General features: G+C 38.2%; 1 protein-coding gene across 2 annotated transcripts in view; it reads right to left on the reverse strand.

Moving 5' to 3' along the window:
* Window positions 1-14,328, reverse strand: part of CRYBG1 (crystallin beta-gamma domain containing 1) — a 350,815-nt gene that overhangs the window by 18,314 nt on the left and 318,173 nt on the right. For both annotated transcript variants that reach the window (XM_089665003.1, XM_089664996.1), the window contains 10 exons: window positions 12,564-12,690; window positions 11,789-11,824; window positions 8,391-8,545; window positions 8,100-8,226; window positions 7,020-7,165; window positions 5,405-5,531; window positions 4,634-4,666; window positions 4,171-4,283; window positions 2,759-2,888; window positions 1,334-1,473 (listed from right to left, as the gene is read on the reverse strand). In XM_089665003.1, coding sequence (XP_089521129.1) covers window positions 1,334-1,473; window positions 2,759-2,888; window positions 4,171-4,283; window positions 4,634-4,666; window positions 5,405-5,531; window positions 7,020-7,165; window positions 8,100-8,226; window positions 8,391-8,545; window positions 11,789-11,824; window positions 12,564-12,690 — 1,134 coding nt within the window. The remainder of the gene's footprint in view (window positions 1-1,333; window positions 1,474-2,758; window positions 2,889-4,170; window positions 4,284-4,633; window positions 4,667-5,404; window positions 5,532-7,019; window positions 7,166-8,099; window positions 8,227-8,390; window positions 8,546-11,788; window positions 11,825-12,563; window positions 12,691-14,328) is intronic.

The following is a 14,328-nucleotide window of genomic DNA, read 5'->3' on the forward strand; positions in this document are numbered from 1 at the left end:
CTATACTAATGCCACTAAGAAACACAGAATTTTTTCCACCAGGTAGAGAAGAGATAACAGGTAGATGGTTTATAAAGGAAGATGTCCAACTCAGAGATATAATGGGGAAAGGGAAATTGAAGACCTTTAAAGAGTTGGAAAAGGAAAAGGGAAATATTTTCACTAGGCTAGATGAGTGGCGTTACTATCAATTAAAATGTTTTTGGGGAAATCTCCCAAAACCCTTGAGAATGAAAAAGGATTGGAATTTGTTTGAAAGGTTGCTGGATGCACGGGGTGATGGGAAACACGGAATAGCTAAAATATATGGAATCCTCACAGATTTAGACACAAACACTAAACCAATGCACATAGTGAAATGGGAAAGATATATGGGGGTGGTATTAGATAAAGGAAAACAGAAAAAAATAAATAGATTAGTTCACGGAAAGGTACGTTTGAGGGATGTAGAAACAAATTATAAATGTTTGACAAGATGGCACATTGTTCCCAGTGTGGAGTGTAAGATAAGTGGGGAAAAATCACAGTGGTGTTGGCGAGAGTGTGGGGAAGTGGGGACAGTGTATCATATTTGGTGGGAATGTCCAAAGATTCAAATATTCTGGAAAAAAATAGTACATTTAATAGAGAACATTATTGAAATGAACATCGGGTTAGATCCTGGGATGTGCCTGTTACACAGTTCAAAGATATCAGTTAGTAAATATAAGAAATTAGGTTTAGGGTACTATTTGAACGCAGCAAAAAGCCTGATCCCCAAGTATTGGAAGAAAAAAGAAATACCGAAAGAGGAGGAGTGGATAGAAAGAGTAAATTGGACTAGGGAGATGGAGAAGACATATTATATACAGGAAGATAAGTTGGAGGTATATCTCGCGAAATGGGAAAAATGGGAAAACTTTGTAATAAACGTGAGAAAGTGAAAAGTAGAACGTCATAGAGAATAGATAGATGGGTAGGATATGCTTGCTTTGGATAAAAGATAAGGAAAATGCAGAGTGGGGGGGGGGGGGTTAAGGGGGGGGGGAGGGGTTAATGTTTCAAGAAGGGGGTTAAACGAAGTAATAAGGAATAATTGTATATTTATGATGATTGAGATGAAAATGTTTTTTATCTTTCTTTCTATTTGTTATTACTGTGAAAAACTAATAAATATTTAAATTAAAAAAAAATAAAAAAATAAACCAACCATACTATGGTGTCACCTGGCCATCACCGTATTTTCCAAAGAAATACATGCAGAATACAAAGGCTGCTTTTTAATACTACTAAACAAAGAAACACAGCCCCTTTTCACTGGTTAAACAATCTTCCAAGGTAAGATCATACTCACATTCCTCCAAGTACCTCCAGAGACATTAAATCAGGGGAGTAGCCCATCGCCTGCAGGTCTGTAGTTTCTTTGCTAACTTTTACTCTTCTGCCTTTGAAGTTTTCCTTTCCAAAAAGTACTACATTGGGCTCTGAAAATTCCTGTTGAAATAAATGTTATTCTTAGTTCAAAATTCTTTCAGATTATTTCATATTCAAAAAAATTAGATGAAATCACCCGATCCAGCCACTTTTGGTAACCCAAAATACATCAAATGGTAATCATAGTCATGGGTGTAGCCATTCAGTAAGGTGATTACTGATGAAGGAGAAGGTTCAGGCTGTCTGATACTGCTTTTTAGTAGAGGTCATATGACCAGGGGCGGACTGACAACTCATGGGGCCCCCGGTCAATAGGGGATCATGGGGCCCCTGTGTCCTTGCCCAAACTTAAAAAAGCCTATGAAAAAGGTACCCGGGGCATCTCATGAGGCCCCCTACTGACCCCAGGCCCTCGGGCAGTGCCCGAGTTTCCAAATGGTCAGTCCGCCCCTGCATATGACCAAACAGCTAAGCTTTCAATTTCTGGAGCAGCATTTTCTTAATGAAAAATGCATTTTTAATCTTTCTATTAACCTTTCACATAGTGTTATAGGTTATTTCACACCTTACCAATTAAATAGAAGTCAGCTACATCATACCTACCATCCAGTTTCATATATTCGCTCATTGTCAGAAAACAAAAACACAGATGTATATTTACAGAAAGCTGATTTTACAAATGTAGTTCATACTGTATAATAACTCCTCGGATCTGTATTTGCCATTATATTTTTGAATTAAAAAGGGCAAAAACAAAGTCAGGAATAAACTAATCTAGGCAAGACACATATTAGGCAAATCAATGACGACAACTGTTGGTGAGAAATCTGCTGGTCATGTGCAGACCTGCTGAATCAAAAAAACTGCTCCCAAATTTACTAGAATTTAGGAAGTATGGTGACAAAATGGTTCTTCTAATAAGAAACACACCTGTACACAACAATCAGATCATCTTCAGATAGTCAGAAGTGCTTGTTGTCATTTGGAAGCTAACCAAAAAGTAGTACTAAAATCTGTAGCATCCTGTACAAAATGTAAACCAAGCAGTTTGAATCTATACTGCCCTAGTTATTTGAAATAGTTTACATCCCTATTGTCAGTAGGTCCTGCAACCATAATGGGAGCAGCTGGACACAAGGCCCACCACAACCCCAGCACAGCGTGAGAGGATAATGAATGTATTCCTCTCCACAATGTACTGGTCTATGCTATGTTTTTCTAAAGCATTTGTATCAAAAGATCTACATTCAATGTGTTTAAATGAAATGGACCAGAACACAAGAGAATACATAGCTTGCAGGAAGAACACCTTGCAACAGGAGAAATGAGTGTATACTGTACTTACATAGCTTATCATCTTTATAGACCTAATAGTTACATCAAGTGGGCATCCCATGGCACGTAAATTGGGGAAGATGCCTTCTTCTAATACCCAGAGATTGCCTGAGAAGTCTGCTTGGTCATACACAACCCACCTAGAAAATAACACTCATGACTGAAATTGAAAATTTAAAAGAATACATAATTTAACAATACAAAATGTTGACAAATATTGGGAGCTCCTTATTAATAAATAAATCACGAGTATTTGAGAGGAGTTTTCGGCAGAAAAAAGCTTGATGTGCCTAAGCACAGCGTTTAGCAGCATTTATTGTTTTCAAGTGTACAATGAATATAGTGAAAAATGAGCAAAGGGGAATGTTTTGGAAAAAAAAACACTTATAAAATCAAATGCCCATAAATGTTCATAAACACTTGTGCAATACAATCCACTATGACCATTTTTATGCTGCTTTTTCTGCCAAAGGTTCTGCCATTTTTTCAGCCATCTAGTGTACACTACATGGACCCTCAGTTGTAAAACTTTAAAGACCAGCAGGAAGTCTTCCATTGTGATCTGTGTTCTAGTGTGAGCCACAATAGCAAACTATTACTATATCATACAGAAAACAAGTAATTTCTCTGTTTGCTAGCCTCCACCAATAAAATTAGCATACAAACGAAGATACTTTTTTTACTTGAGATTATATGGACGTTTAATCAGTAGCACATGATGGGGTTGATTTACTAACAGAATAGAGCATGTATCTGAGTCAACTAGGTAAATAAAAGTGATTTTTTTATTGCATATGAAGGGATGGCTGAAGTGAAAATTAATTGTGCAAAGTGAAAATTCACAATAAACGAAGTGCAAATGAACTGACTTTAATCATCCAATAACATGTTTTTTTTTCCTTCATTGAACATGATTTGGTGTTCTTTGTAAATTGCATTTTGACTTAGCATCACCTCATTAACTAAGATAAGTAAAAAAAATCACTTTGCAAAATGGAAATGCTCTACTCCTTTAGTAAATCAGGTCTAATGTCTACAACAGACCAACATGAGAACAGGCAGCAAAATTAATAATGTATGTTATAATGGGTACTGCTTATCTGTTTAAAAGTAAATCTTGTGCAGATTGTACATGCATTTATGCATAGGCTAATGGTAGGAATAGTACAGTACATCCACATATATTATCAGCATGTATAGACCACAAATGTTTTTAGGAGATACAGGACAGAAAGAGGGATCATCTATAGGTCCAAACTCATTGCAATAGAAGTATGTTATATTTACTTTGCCTAGCTCATCACTGGTGTATATAAGAATGTAATTGCTGCTTCATGAAAATAAGTAGTACCATTTAACACAATACGCTACCCTTTCTGAGTTCTTAGTTGCTGAGGTTTATTTTATGTCATTGTCTCTTACCTGCCTGAAGAAACTTTGCAAGACATTATTTTAAAAGAGTCTTCTATATTATTCACATCTCCTTCATATATTTGATTTTGACCTTGGAAGTCAGGTTCTGAAAACACTTCAACCTTAACAAAATGAAATGAAAACTAAAATGTCACAAAAAAAAGAATAACTGATCACAATACAAGGTGAAATGTGTTCTTTGTTGTAATTGTTACAGTTTCCACCAACACAAGCCAGTGAGGGCTAGGCATATCAGTGCTAATTAAAAATAATCTTTATTATAAAGGTTATCTTTCTACTATTTACTTACATGGCCTCTACGGTTCACTATTTATAGGAAATATGCCCTAGATTTCATGCCATAATTTTACACAAGAGGCAGAGTTTTTTTATAGTTTAATAAAACTGACACGATTCAACAATACAGAGACATATAATCATTACTACATTGCAGAAAAGTCACCATTCATACCTTAAAATGTCCCCATGGACTTTCAAGAGTTTCCTAATGAAAAAAAAAAAGACAAATATTTACATGGTAACGATAACATTCTTCAAATACAGTATTCAGGGGAAGTTTACTAAACAAATAAATCTGTCTTCATTTAAAGCTTCCAGTCATGTGCTATAGAACTTTACTGGATGTTTAAAATAAATATCTGCAGTCCCAGCATAAAATGTACACCATTACTTAGACAGGCCATAAATGATGCAACCCGTGGTTGAAGGAAAGAAACTGTGCGATTCCACCATCAGTGTTGATAGGGTAATGCATCTTCAGTGTGGGCACCTGGCTGTAACAGCTTGTGGCTTCACAGAAGGGTGCCCACTGCGCATGCACAAGTAGCGCTGCGCTTCCTGAATGGCCCCGTCATCTTCTGGGACCTGTCATGTGTCCCACAAGACTTCGGGGAGGGAGGGTAGGAGGACAACTTCCTACCCTCGGAAGTGGGAGCGAGTACCTGTCAAATTCGGGTACCCATTCCCCCCATTCCCCAAAGGTGCCAATCCTTAATGGGGAGCGGGGGACCAATTTTTAAAGCGAAACTGCCTCTTTTTCGTGGAACTCCGCTTTAAATCAACTCCACATTTTTTTTTTTTTTAACAGACTGTACAGTAGAACAGAAAACAGGTTCTATGAAGGATTAGATCTGCATCTTTAGGGCAATTGTAACTCGTGTTTTTGCAGTTTGATATAAAACAGCACATGTATAAAGGATCTCTTCTAGGATCCCTGACATACCATAAGAATTGGCTGTACAGAGGAGATAGTGCACTTCTTAGCTCCCCAATCACCAAAATTAGAGTACATTCCTTTCTCCAGTATGTATTGTTCCCCAGTAAAGTCAGGACTTTCATAAGCCACCCATCTGTTTAAAAGTAAAACAGAATTATCAAAATACATCAACAAGTGTATGTAAACAGTCTCCTTATCTAGAAATAGTGCAATCCCAATCTTTAATATATAATGAAATAAATGTGAAATTCCTTCATTAAATACAATTTATTGGCAACATTAAAACAGCAACTATTTTGCTGTAATTCACATAGTCAAATATACTTTTACCAAAAAACATTTCTACCCACAGTGGCAGTGAACCGCTTAGTTGAATACAGACCACCAAATAATTTTCCCACACCAAACACATGAAAAATGTTTTGAATTCCTATATAAAAATTCAACTTCTATCCATTTGTCTTTCTAATCCTCTGCATTTCTATATACAAAATTCCCCTTCTATCCATTTCTCTTTCCAATCCTAACTGCTCTCTAAATAATAACATATAATAATGTAACAAAACTTATCCAGCGTACAGCATTTACAGGATTTTTTTTACTGCCAAGGGCACACAGGAAATTGCAAATCATTGCCATGCTGAATCATGATAAGACACCTTCTGACAAGTCTGTTATCATATCAGGTGTGACCCAGGAATGCATGAAGTATGTCATAACTGAAGAAGCTCAGACATGTCTACTTCATGAACTGGCTTCAACATTTCCAATTCAAATCATTTGCTGTGGTTTGCCAGTAACCAAATTAACATTTGCCATAAAATACTTAAATGGGAGGTGATCAGATATGTTAATCAGGATTTGCTTTATCTATATACAGTATTTGCCAATTCCGGACTATGGAAAGTCTGATTAACATAATGATGAGGTAGTCACTCTGCTTACTCCCCTCTCAGCAAACTCCTAGTGTTAAGACTGACAGCACTTTGCAATGTGAAAGTACCCAGCTGGCTCAGACTGCTGGGATCTCACTCTACCAGCCTCTGTCCTGGTGTGCAGTAAATTACAGGAAATAACTAATAGAAAGACACATCCAATTATTTATACTAGCTGTAGTGAAAGTACATTTAAAGATTTTTTTTAATGCATACATAAGTGGACTCATTTATGAGATTTTATTTTCTGCTCAGCTTTAGATATAACTTTGCACACAGCCTGCCCCATCAACTATTAGGTCCTAATTACACCACATTTTATGTGTGTTTAATGCTTTCCTTTAGGCAACCTATTCATTTTCAATGAGCTGTCAACTTTCCACCATAACTGAAAAAGTATACCTTTTCTAATTTTGACAACAACTTCACATCTGATCATTGTGGCACAGTATATTGGTATTCTGTGTACGTTCTACATTGTGCATGAATGGGAATGTACCACAGCACACATATACCCCAGTGCAATACTGCACCACAAAGATGTGAATCGAGACCCAAGTATGAACTAACTGTCTGATGAACATGGACTAATCAGATTTAAAAAAAAGTTGCAGTGATTGTGAACAAAGTAATTTACAACAAAGTAAAATATATAACATTAGATAAATATTAAAACTGATACGTACACTCCACTTAATATGTTAATAGACTGTATCTTCGCTCCAAAACCTGTCTCTTCCATATTTGCTATGATCCCCAGGACATTGATGTTTGCTGCCTTTTCATCAAAATCTTTCTCACTGTACATTATCATGTGGGGAGTTGAAAAGTCCTACAAAATAAATATGAAAATGGTTTAACAATGTTTTATACAAGTCCACAAGTTGGATAGATGAGCTGACTGGCGCACTAAGGCTGGTCAGTGATGATTTTTTTTTTTTGATTGGCAAGTGGGCTGGTTGAAAAAAACAAACGTATTCTGCTATTTACGCAAGCAAGGTGGAGAGAGGAACCCTCTCCACTGAGACTTTGTATTTTGATAGTGGGACAGCTGCACCCGCTGATCAAGAAAAAGTTTCCAACATTCCTGTTCAACAGACATCAGTTGTTAGATTATTAGTTATAACTATGGGCAGCACAATGGCTAAATGGTTAGCACTTCAGCCTGGCAGTACTAGGGTCATTGATTTGAATCCCAACCACGGCACCACCTGCCTGGAGTTTGCATATTCTTCCTGTGCCTGCGTGGGTTTCCTCCGGGTACTTTGGTTTCCTCCCACATTCCAAAGACATGCTGGTAAGTTAATTGGATCCTGTCTAAATTGTCCCTAGTATGTGTATGTATGAATGTGAGTTAGGGACCTTAGATTGTACACCCCTTGAGGGTTAGGGACTGATGTGAATGTACAATATATATGTAGAATGCTGTGTAAATTGATGGCGCTATATAAGTACCTGAAATAAATAATAATAAATAATTAACTAATAATATGTGTGTGGTGCAGGTTAGTTTGCCTTAAATGAGGCTGAAATCTTTTGTGCTGTTCTTATATCTATAACCCCTTTATGACTGCAATGCAAATTTAGTAGTCCAAAAATATAAAATGCCCATGAAAACAATAATTACCCTTGCAGCAGAGAACTAGGAATGTGCAACTGTGTGTCAATCAGAAAAAAATGAGTCATTAAGTTTTTGTCAAGTTCAGTGCACATACCTTTAGTAAAAACTGTAAAAGGTTAAACATGCTACATGAAGAGCAACTTACAGATAAGACCGGACGTAATGACTGCAGTAATCCATTGTAGCCTCCCCAGTGACTCCACTCCTCATAATCACCTTCCTCCAGCAAGTACTGGTGACCTTCAAATCCAGGCTTCTCAAAGCCAACCCACCTACATTTACACAAAATAAATCAGTAAATGTAAGCCTCAGTCTGCACAGGATACACTATCACACTTGTAATCTGCACTGCTGGAAACAACACATATTCAAGTGCAGGTAAAGAGAAGTGCTCCAGATCAAGTAGACTTGTTCTATAACAGAGGCTTATACTTACAATCCACTAAGGACTCTCATAGATCCAACTGTAGAAAAGGGAAGCTCTACATCCTCCCCTGATCCTTCTGGTATTTCAAGGTTCTCAAATGTCATGGTTTCTTTGTCCAGCTCCACTTGTCTTCCTTCAAACATGGATTTCTCAAAAATAATTATCTACCACATGAAAATGAAAATGTTTGGTCCAATGAAAGGAATAGGTGATATATTTTTGTTATATATGGTGCAATGTACCCCCTTCTATATACAATATAATATAATATAGACAAATCATAGTCTTAGGGTGTCATTTTGATCATAGTGACAGGGACTTGACAGACAGGTTTCAAACTGTTCACACTGCAAGAAATAACATGTTATATTAAAACCTGCTGATAGGAATATTATAATGTTGAAAATACTATATCATGTAATAACATGCTTCTAGACTTTACATTAAAACTGCAAGCAAGTTCTAGGTTTGGATGATAACTGGCAGTCTAAATAGAACAGTGATCATTTGTTAGGAGCTGGATCACTTGCTGGTGGCACTGTGGTTCCAATAGCAGATGGGTACAGTTTCTGTGGCCACCAGCAGGTGTCTCCAGTAGCCAGCTGATCCCATTAATCATTCTCCACCTCATGCTGGCTGCTGGGAAGGTACATAATCCTTTTCCTAACGTATGTCATTGGCTCAGTGTTTTTGTGCGGTCTACCCGGTTATTGGTACACTGCTCTTAACTGTGATCTTGAATTATGCTGTGATTTGGTTCCAGTACCTGCATTTTGTGCCCTTCTACTTCATATCTGCTCCCTTTGTTCCTGATCTCAGTTCCGGCCTGCTTCCCCATCCAGCACCTGTATATCTTCTAACTTTAATCATACACAGTCTGGTTTCAGTTGCCTAAGTACAGCTACACTGAACTGGTCACCCCTGCTGTTGCTGAATACCTGCACTCAGTATCCCTTACACCATTACATGAAGTTATTGATCAGCCCTGCAGAAGACTTGACTAATGGGTGACTGTTTTCTGGTGATGGTGTAAAAAATAAGTTGTTACTACAGTTCACTGAAAGTACTGTACATTAACACAAGCCATTACTTTATGACTGTTAATCCCAAAAGGTATGTTGTTGTAGCATATAAAACAAATATTTTATTTATTTCACTAATCTTTGCCATCAAAGCCTGCAAATGAACACAACATACATTTCTGCATCTATGCATCCAATACTTAACTGGAAAGAAATGTAAAATGTATGTCTTGGTCAGGGGTAGGCAACCTGAGAGCCGCAGGACTACAAGTTCCATCATGCCTCTGCAAGTCATAGCTGTAACTGTCAGTTTTGTAATCTTTGCAATGCCTCATGGGAAATGTAGTTCAACAACAGCTAGAGAGCCGCAGGTAGCCTACCCCTGGTCTAGGCATTAACTAAATTTACCCCCAAACCTCCCTCTCCCCATCCTGTACAACATGTCTGGGCATTACATCTTTTGATTCATTCTTCTAGCAAGAAACAGTGTATTACTCTCTGTGACATCATCACTTCCAGCAGCTGCTACAAAGGCAGTTTCCACTGACCTAGGTATGCCTCCAGAACTACATCTTCAAAGAATCCTTTAACAAAATGGGTGCTTTATTGAAGCATTAGAGCCTTACATGGAAGAACCAAAAACAATCTGACATGGTACAAAGCAGTGTAAGATACAAGGATCCAAACATGCAGAGTCCAACAGACATAGGAGCATCAATATACATCCAGCTAGGAGTATATATCAGTATAAAAAAATATTGGTAAGGCTCAAAATCAAGCCAGATTAAAAAATTAAAAATGGGGGAGAGGAAAGGGGAGAGAAGAATGAGGGGGGGAGGAGGGATTGAGGGAGGGGGTGGGATAAATAAAAGGAAAAGTGAGGAAGGGGTGGCGGTAGGGAAAACCCAGAGGAAGGGCATCCAACCAATGACCCAACGTATCTCAAAAGGTGTTAAGGAGAGGCTCCAGCACTGCAACCCCCTATTGAGAAGTCCAAGGGAGCCAAACCTTGTCGTATTTCCATGGATACCCATGGTTAATATACGTCATTATATATAGGGGAATCAAAGAATCCCTAACCTATACACATTTGAGCTAAATCACTAAAGTGGATAAAAACTCCCACACAAAAAGTGAGTATTCACATCTAATACCCAATCATTTGAAAAGCAAATTACTGTTCATTTGGTACACCCAATCGTGCAGATTAAATATGTAAACAGGAATTTGCTTTTCACCAAACTGGAGCACACGGACACATACACAAGTAAAACAGGACACAGCACACAGTTAACCCTTTGATCGCCCCTCATGTTAACCCCTTCCTGCCCAGTGCCCTTAGTACAGTGTCAGTGCTTTTTTTTTTTTTTAGCAATGATCCCTGTATTGGTGTCACTGGGAATTGTCAGTGACAACAAGCCAGTTCCCCCCAGTGTCAAGATGCCCACCGCAGTCCCACTATAAGTTGCTGATCGCCGCCATTAGTAAAAAAAAGAAAAAAAAAAACAACAAATTCCAGCATCTATACCATTATTTGTAAACGCTATAACTTTCATGTAAACCAGTTAATTTACACGTATTGACAAAGACATGTAGCAGAATAAATTTTGGCCTAAATGTATGCTGAAATTAGATTTTAAAAATGTTACTGGACACGTTTAATAACAAAAAGTAAAAAATATTGTTTTTTTTCCTCAAAATTGTTTTTTTTTTATAGCGCAAAAAAAACAAAAAAAAAAACAACAAAAACCGCACAGGCGATCAAATACCACCAAAAGAAAGCTCTATTTGTGGTAAAAAAAAAAAAAAAAAAAAAAAAAAGGACAGAAATTTCATTTGGGTGCAGCATTGCATGACCGCACAATTGTCAGTCAAAGTAACGCAGTGCCGTAACACAAAAAATGGCCTGGTCAGGAAGGGGGGGGGGGTAAACCCTCAGGAGGGCAAGTGGTTAAAGTAAATCAGTGTCAGTGTGTGGGCAAGTTCTTGAAATTCAGGGCAACATTACCGCTTTGCTGAGTAATACGTAACTGTATACATATGAAAAGGGAAAGAAGGGTGGGAAAGACAGGGGTGGAAAATAAGGAATGTTCTGTAATCCAGCAGGCAGCATTGACAATGATGGTTGGAATTCAGAGTAAACGTATTGTGCGGTCAGCCAAAAAAGGAAGTTAGGAGCAAACTGGATTTCTGGCAGTCAACAGACATTTTTCTGTACTTGCAATCTTTTTAAATGTATTAAACATGAAATACATGAAATACAGAAATGTGTATGTATTGGAAATATCTACCAAATATGTTTCTGTTATTTTGCCCTGACATACATGGTAATGATTATTTTTCATGCCTGCATTTTTGCACACTTTACAGTGACAGTTCTCTCACCTTTGGTTCATAGGGGATTTCCACTTTTCGGCTTCCCTGTAGAAAAACACAAACCAATTTTTAGTAAATAGCATTCACACTACAATAAAGGTGTACCCAGGGCCCGACGCTTCATCAGCTTATGTTTCATATGCAAAAGTTGCACAAAATAAAGTGCAAAGGTAGAGAGACGCCATACTGATTGATGGGTCCTTAACTAATTATATCTTTAAATAGTGGCATTTCTTTAACTGTTACTCTACTGGTTAGGTTAAAAGTGTTTGTCCAAAACTGCATTGGGGAACAGAAGTCTGTAGACCCTCTGTGATGCCCCTTTCCCGAGCCTGTTTTAGGAGGGCAGTCAATAACCAAAATTAAGTCTTCTGCCTGTTTTTCCCTAAGACTTCCAAGGCCTGAAGTGCAGCCCCCCTCCACCTCCAACAGGCACTAGCATGCAAGTTTACCGGCTGTGTTAAGATGCCTTTAAACATATTTCTTATTCAAATATGAAAAAATTTAACTAAAGTTATCATTTGAACCCGAAAATGTCAGACTTAAGTATCCCCCCACTTTGTTTTCCAGTGACCAAGACACAGAGTAAACTGCTCAGTAATAACACAGACAGTAATACACATCTGACAGGAGTTCTAACCATTCCTTATTGGTCAATGCTTGCTTTCCTTAGGCAAGCTTTGAAAATGTAACAAGCAAAAAGTAAACCAACACAATTTGTTTAACTCTTTTGGTTTCAATATCTATAGCAACTGAGCTTATACAATTAATACAAGAATCTCACCATTTTTAAAGGCCTCAGTGATCCAATATAAGCTTCCTGAGTATTCCAAAATGACAGGTCAGGGTATTCTCCAGGCTCCAGTATAAAGGGTATCCCTTGAAATCCAGGTTCCTCATAGATTAGCCATCTATATATAAAAAAAAAAGAAGGTTTAGTCAGAAAATAAATATTTACCAGCGGTCATATGCTAAAAGTTCAGGCTTAATAAAAGTATCCAAAACATTTTCTTTAATTTTAGTTTGAGATAGTTGAGGTGGTTTGTGAGATCTGTATTGCTGAGAGATTCCTCCTCTATCCAAAATTAATATCTGAAAGTATGCAAAGTTCTGTTTGATAAATGGACAGTTGCATTACACACAGCTGTGTGACATATGTGATGTAACATACAGTCATGGCCGAAATTGTTGGCACCCTTGATATTTCTCCAGGAAATCATGTATTTCTCACGAAACGTATTGCATTAACACATGTTTTGCTATACACATGTTTATTCCCTTTGTGTGTATTGGGACAAAACAAAAAAAGGGAGGAAAGAAAGCAAATTCGACATAATGTCACACAAACCTCCAAAAATGGGCTGGACAAAAGTATTGGCACCCTTTCACAACTGCGGATAAATAAGAATGTTACAAGCATGTGATGCTCCTGTAAACTCACCTGGGGCAAGTAACAGGTGTGGGCAATATAGAAATCACACCTGAAAGCAGATAAAAAGGAGAGACGTTCACTTAACCTTTGCATTGTGTGTCTGTCTGTGCCACACTAAGCATGGACAACAGAAAGAGGAGACGAGAACTGTCTGAGGACCTGAGAACCAAAATTGTGGCAAAATATCAACAATCTCAAGGTTACAAGTCCATCTCCAGAGAACTAGATTTGCCTTTGTCCACAGTGCGCAACATTATCAAGAAGTTTGCAACCCATGGCACTGTAGCTAATCTCCCTGGTCGTGGACGGATGAGGAAAATTGATGAAAGATTGCAACGCAGAATAGTCCGGATGGTGGATAAGCAGCCCCAAACATGTTCCAAAGACATTCAAGCTGTCCTGCAGGCTCAGGGAGCATCAGTGTCAGCGCGAACTATCCGTCGACATTTAAATGAAATGAAACGCTATGGCAGGAGACCCAGGAGGACCCCACTGCTGACACAGAGACATAAAAAAGCAAGACTACAGTTTGCCAAAATGTACTTGAGTAAGCCAAAAGCCTTCTGGGAAAACGTCTTGTGGACAGATGAGACCAAGATAGAGCTTTTCGGTAAAGCACATCATTCTACTGTTTACCGAAAACGGAATGAGGCCTACAAAGAACAAAACACAGTACCTACGGTAAAATATGGTGGAGGTTCAATGATGTTTTGGGGTTGTTTTGCTGCCTCTGGCACTGGGTGCCTTGACTGTGTGCAAGGCATCATGAAATCTGAGGATTACCAAAGGATTTTGGGTCGCACTGTAGGGCCCAGTGTCAGAAAGCTGGGTTTGCGTCCAAGATCCTGGGTCTTCCAGCAGGACAATGACCCCAAACATACGTCAAAAAGCACTCAGAAATGGATGGCAAAGAAGCGCTGGAGAGTTCTGAAGTGGCCAGCAATGAGCCCAGATCTAAATCCCATTGAACACCTGTGGAGAGATCTTAAAATTGCTGTTGGGAAAAGGTGTCCTTCCAATAAGAGAGACCTGGAGCTGTTTGCAAAGGAAGAGTGGTCCAAAATTCCGGGTGAGAGGTGTCAGAAGCTTATTGATGGTTATAGGAAGCGACTGATTT

The sequence above is a fragment of the Staurois parvus genome, unplaced genomic scaffold (assembly GCF_062004578.1).
Source record: "Staurois parvus isolate SC_StPar_1 unplaced genomic scaffold, SC_StPar_1.0 ptg000048l, whole genome shotgun sequence".
NCBI classification, from domain to species: domain Eukaryota; kingdom Metazoa; phylum Chordata; class Amphibia; order Anura; family Ranidae; genus Staurois; species Staurois parvus.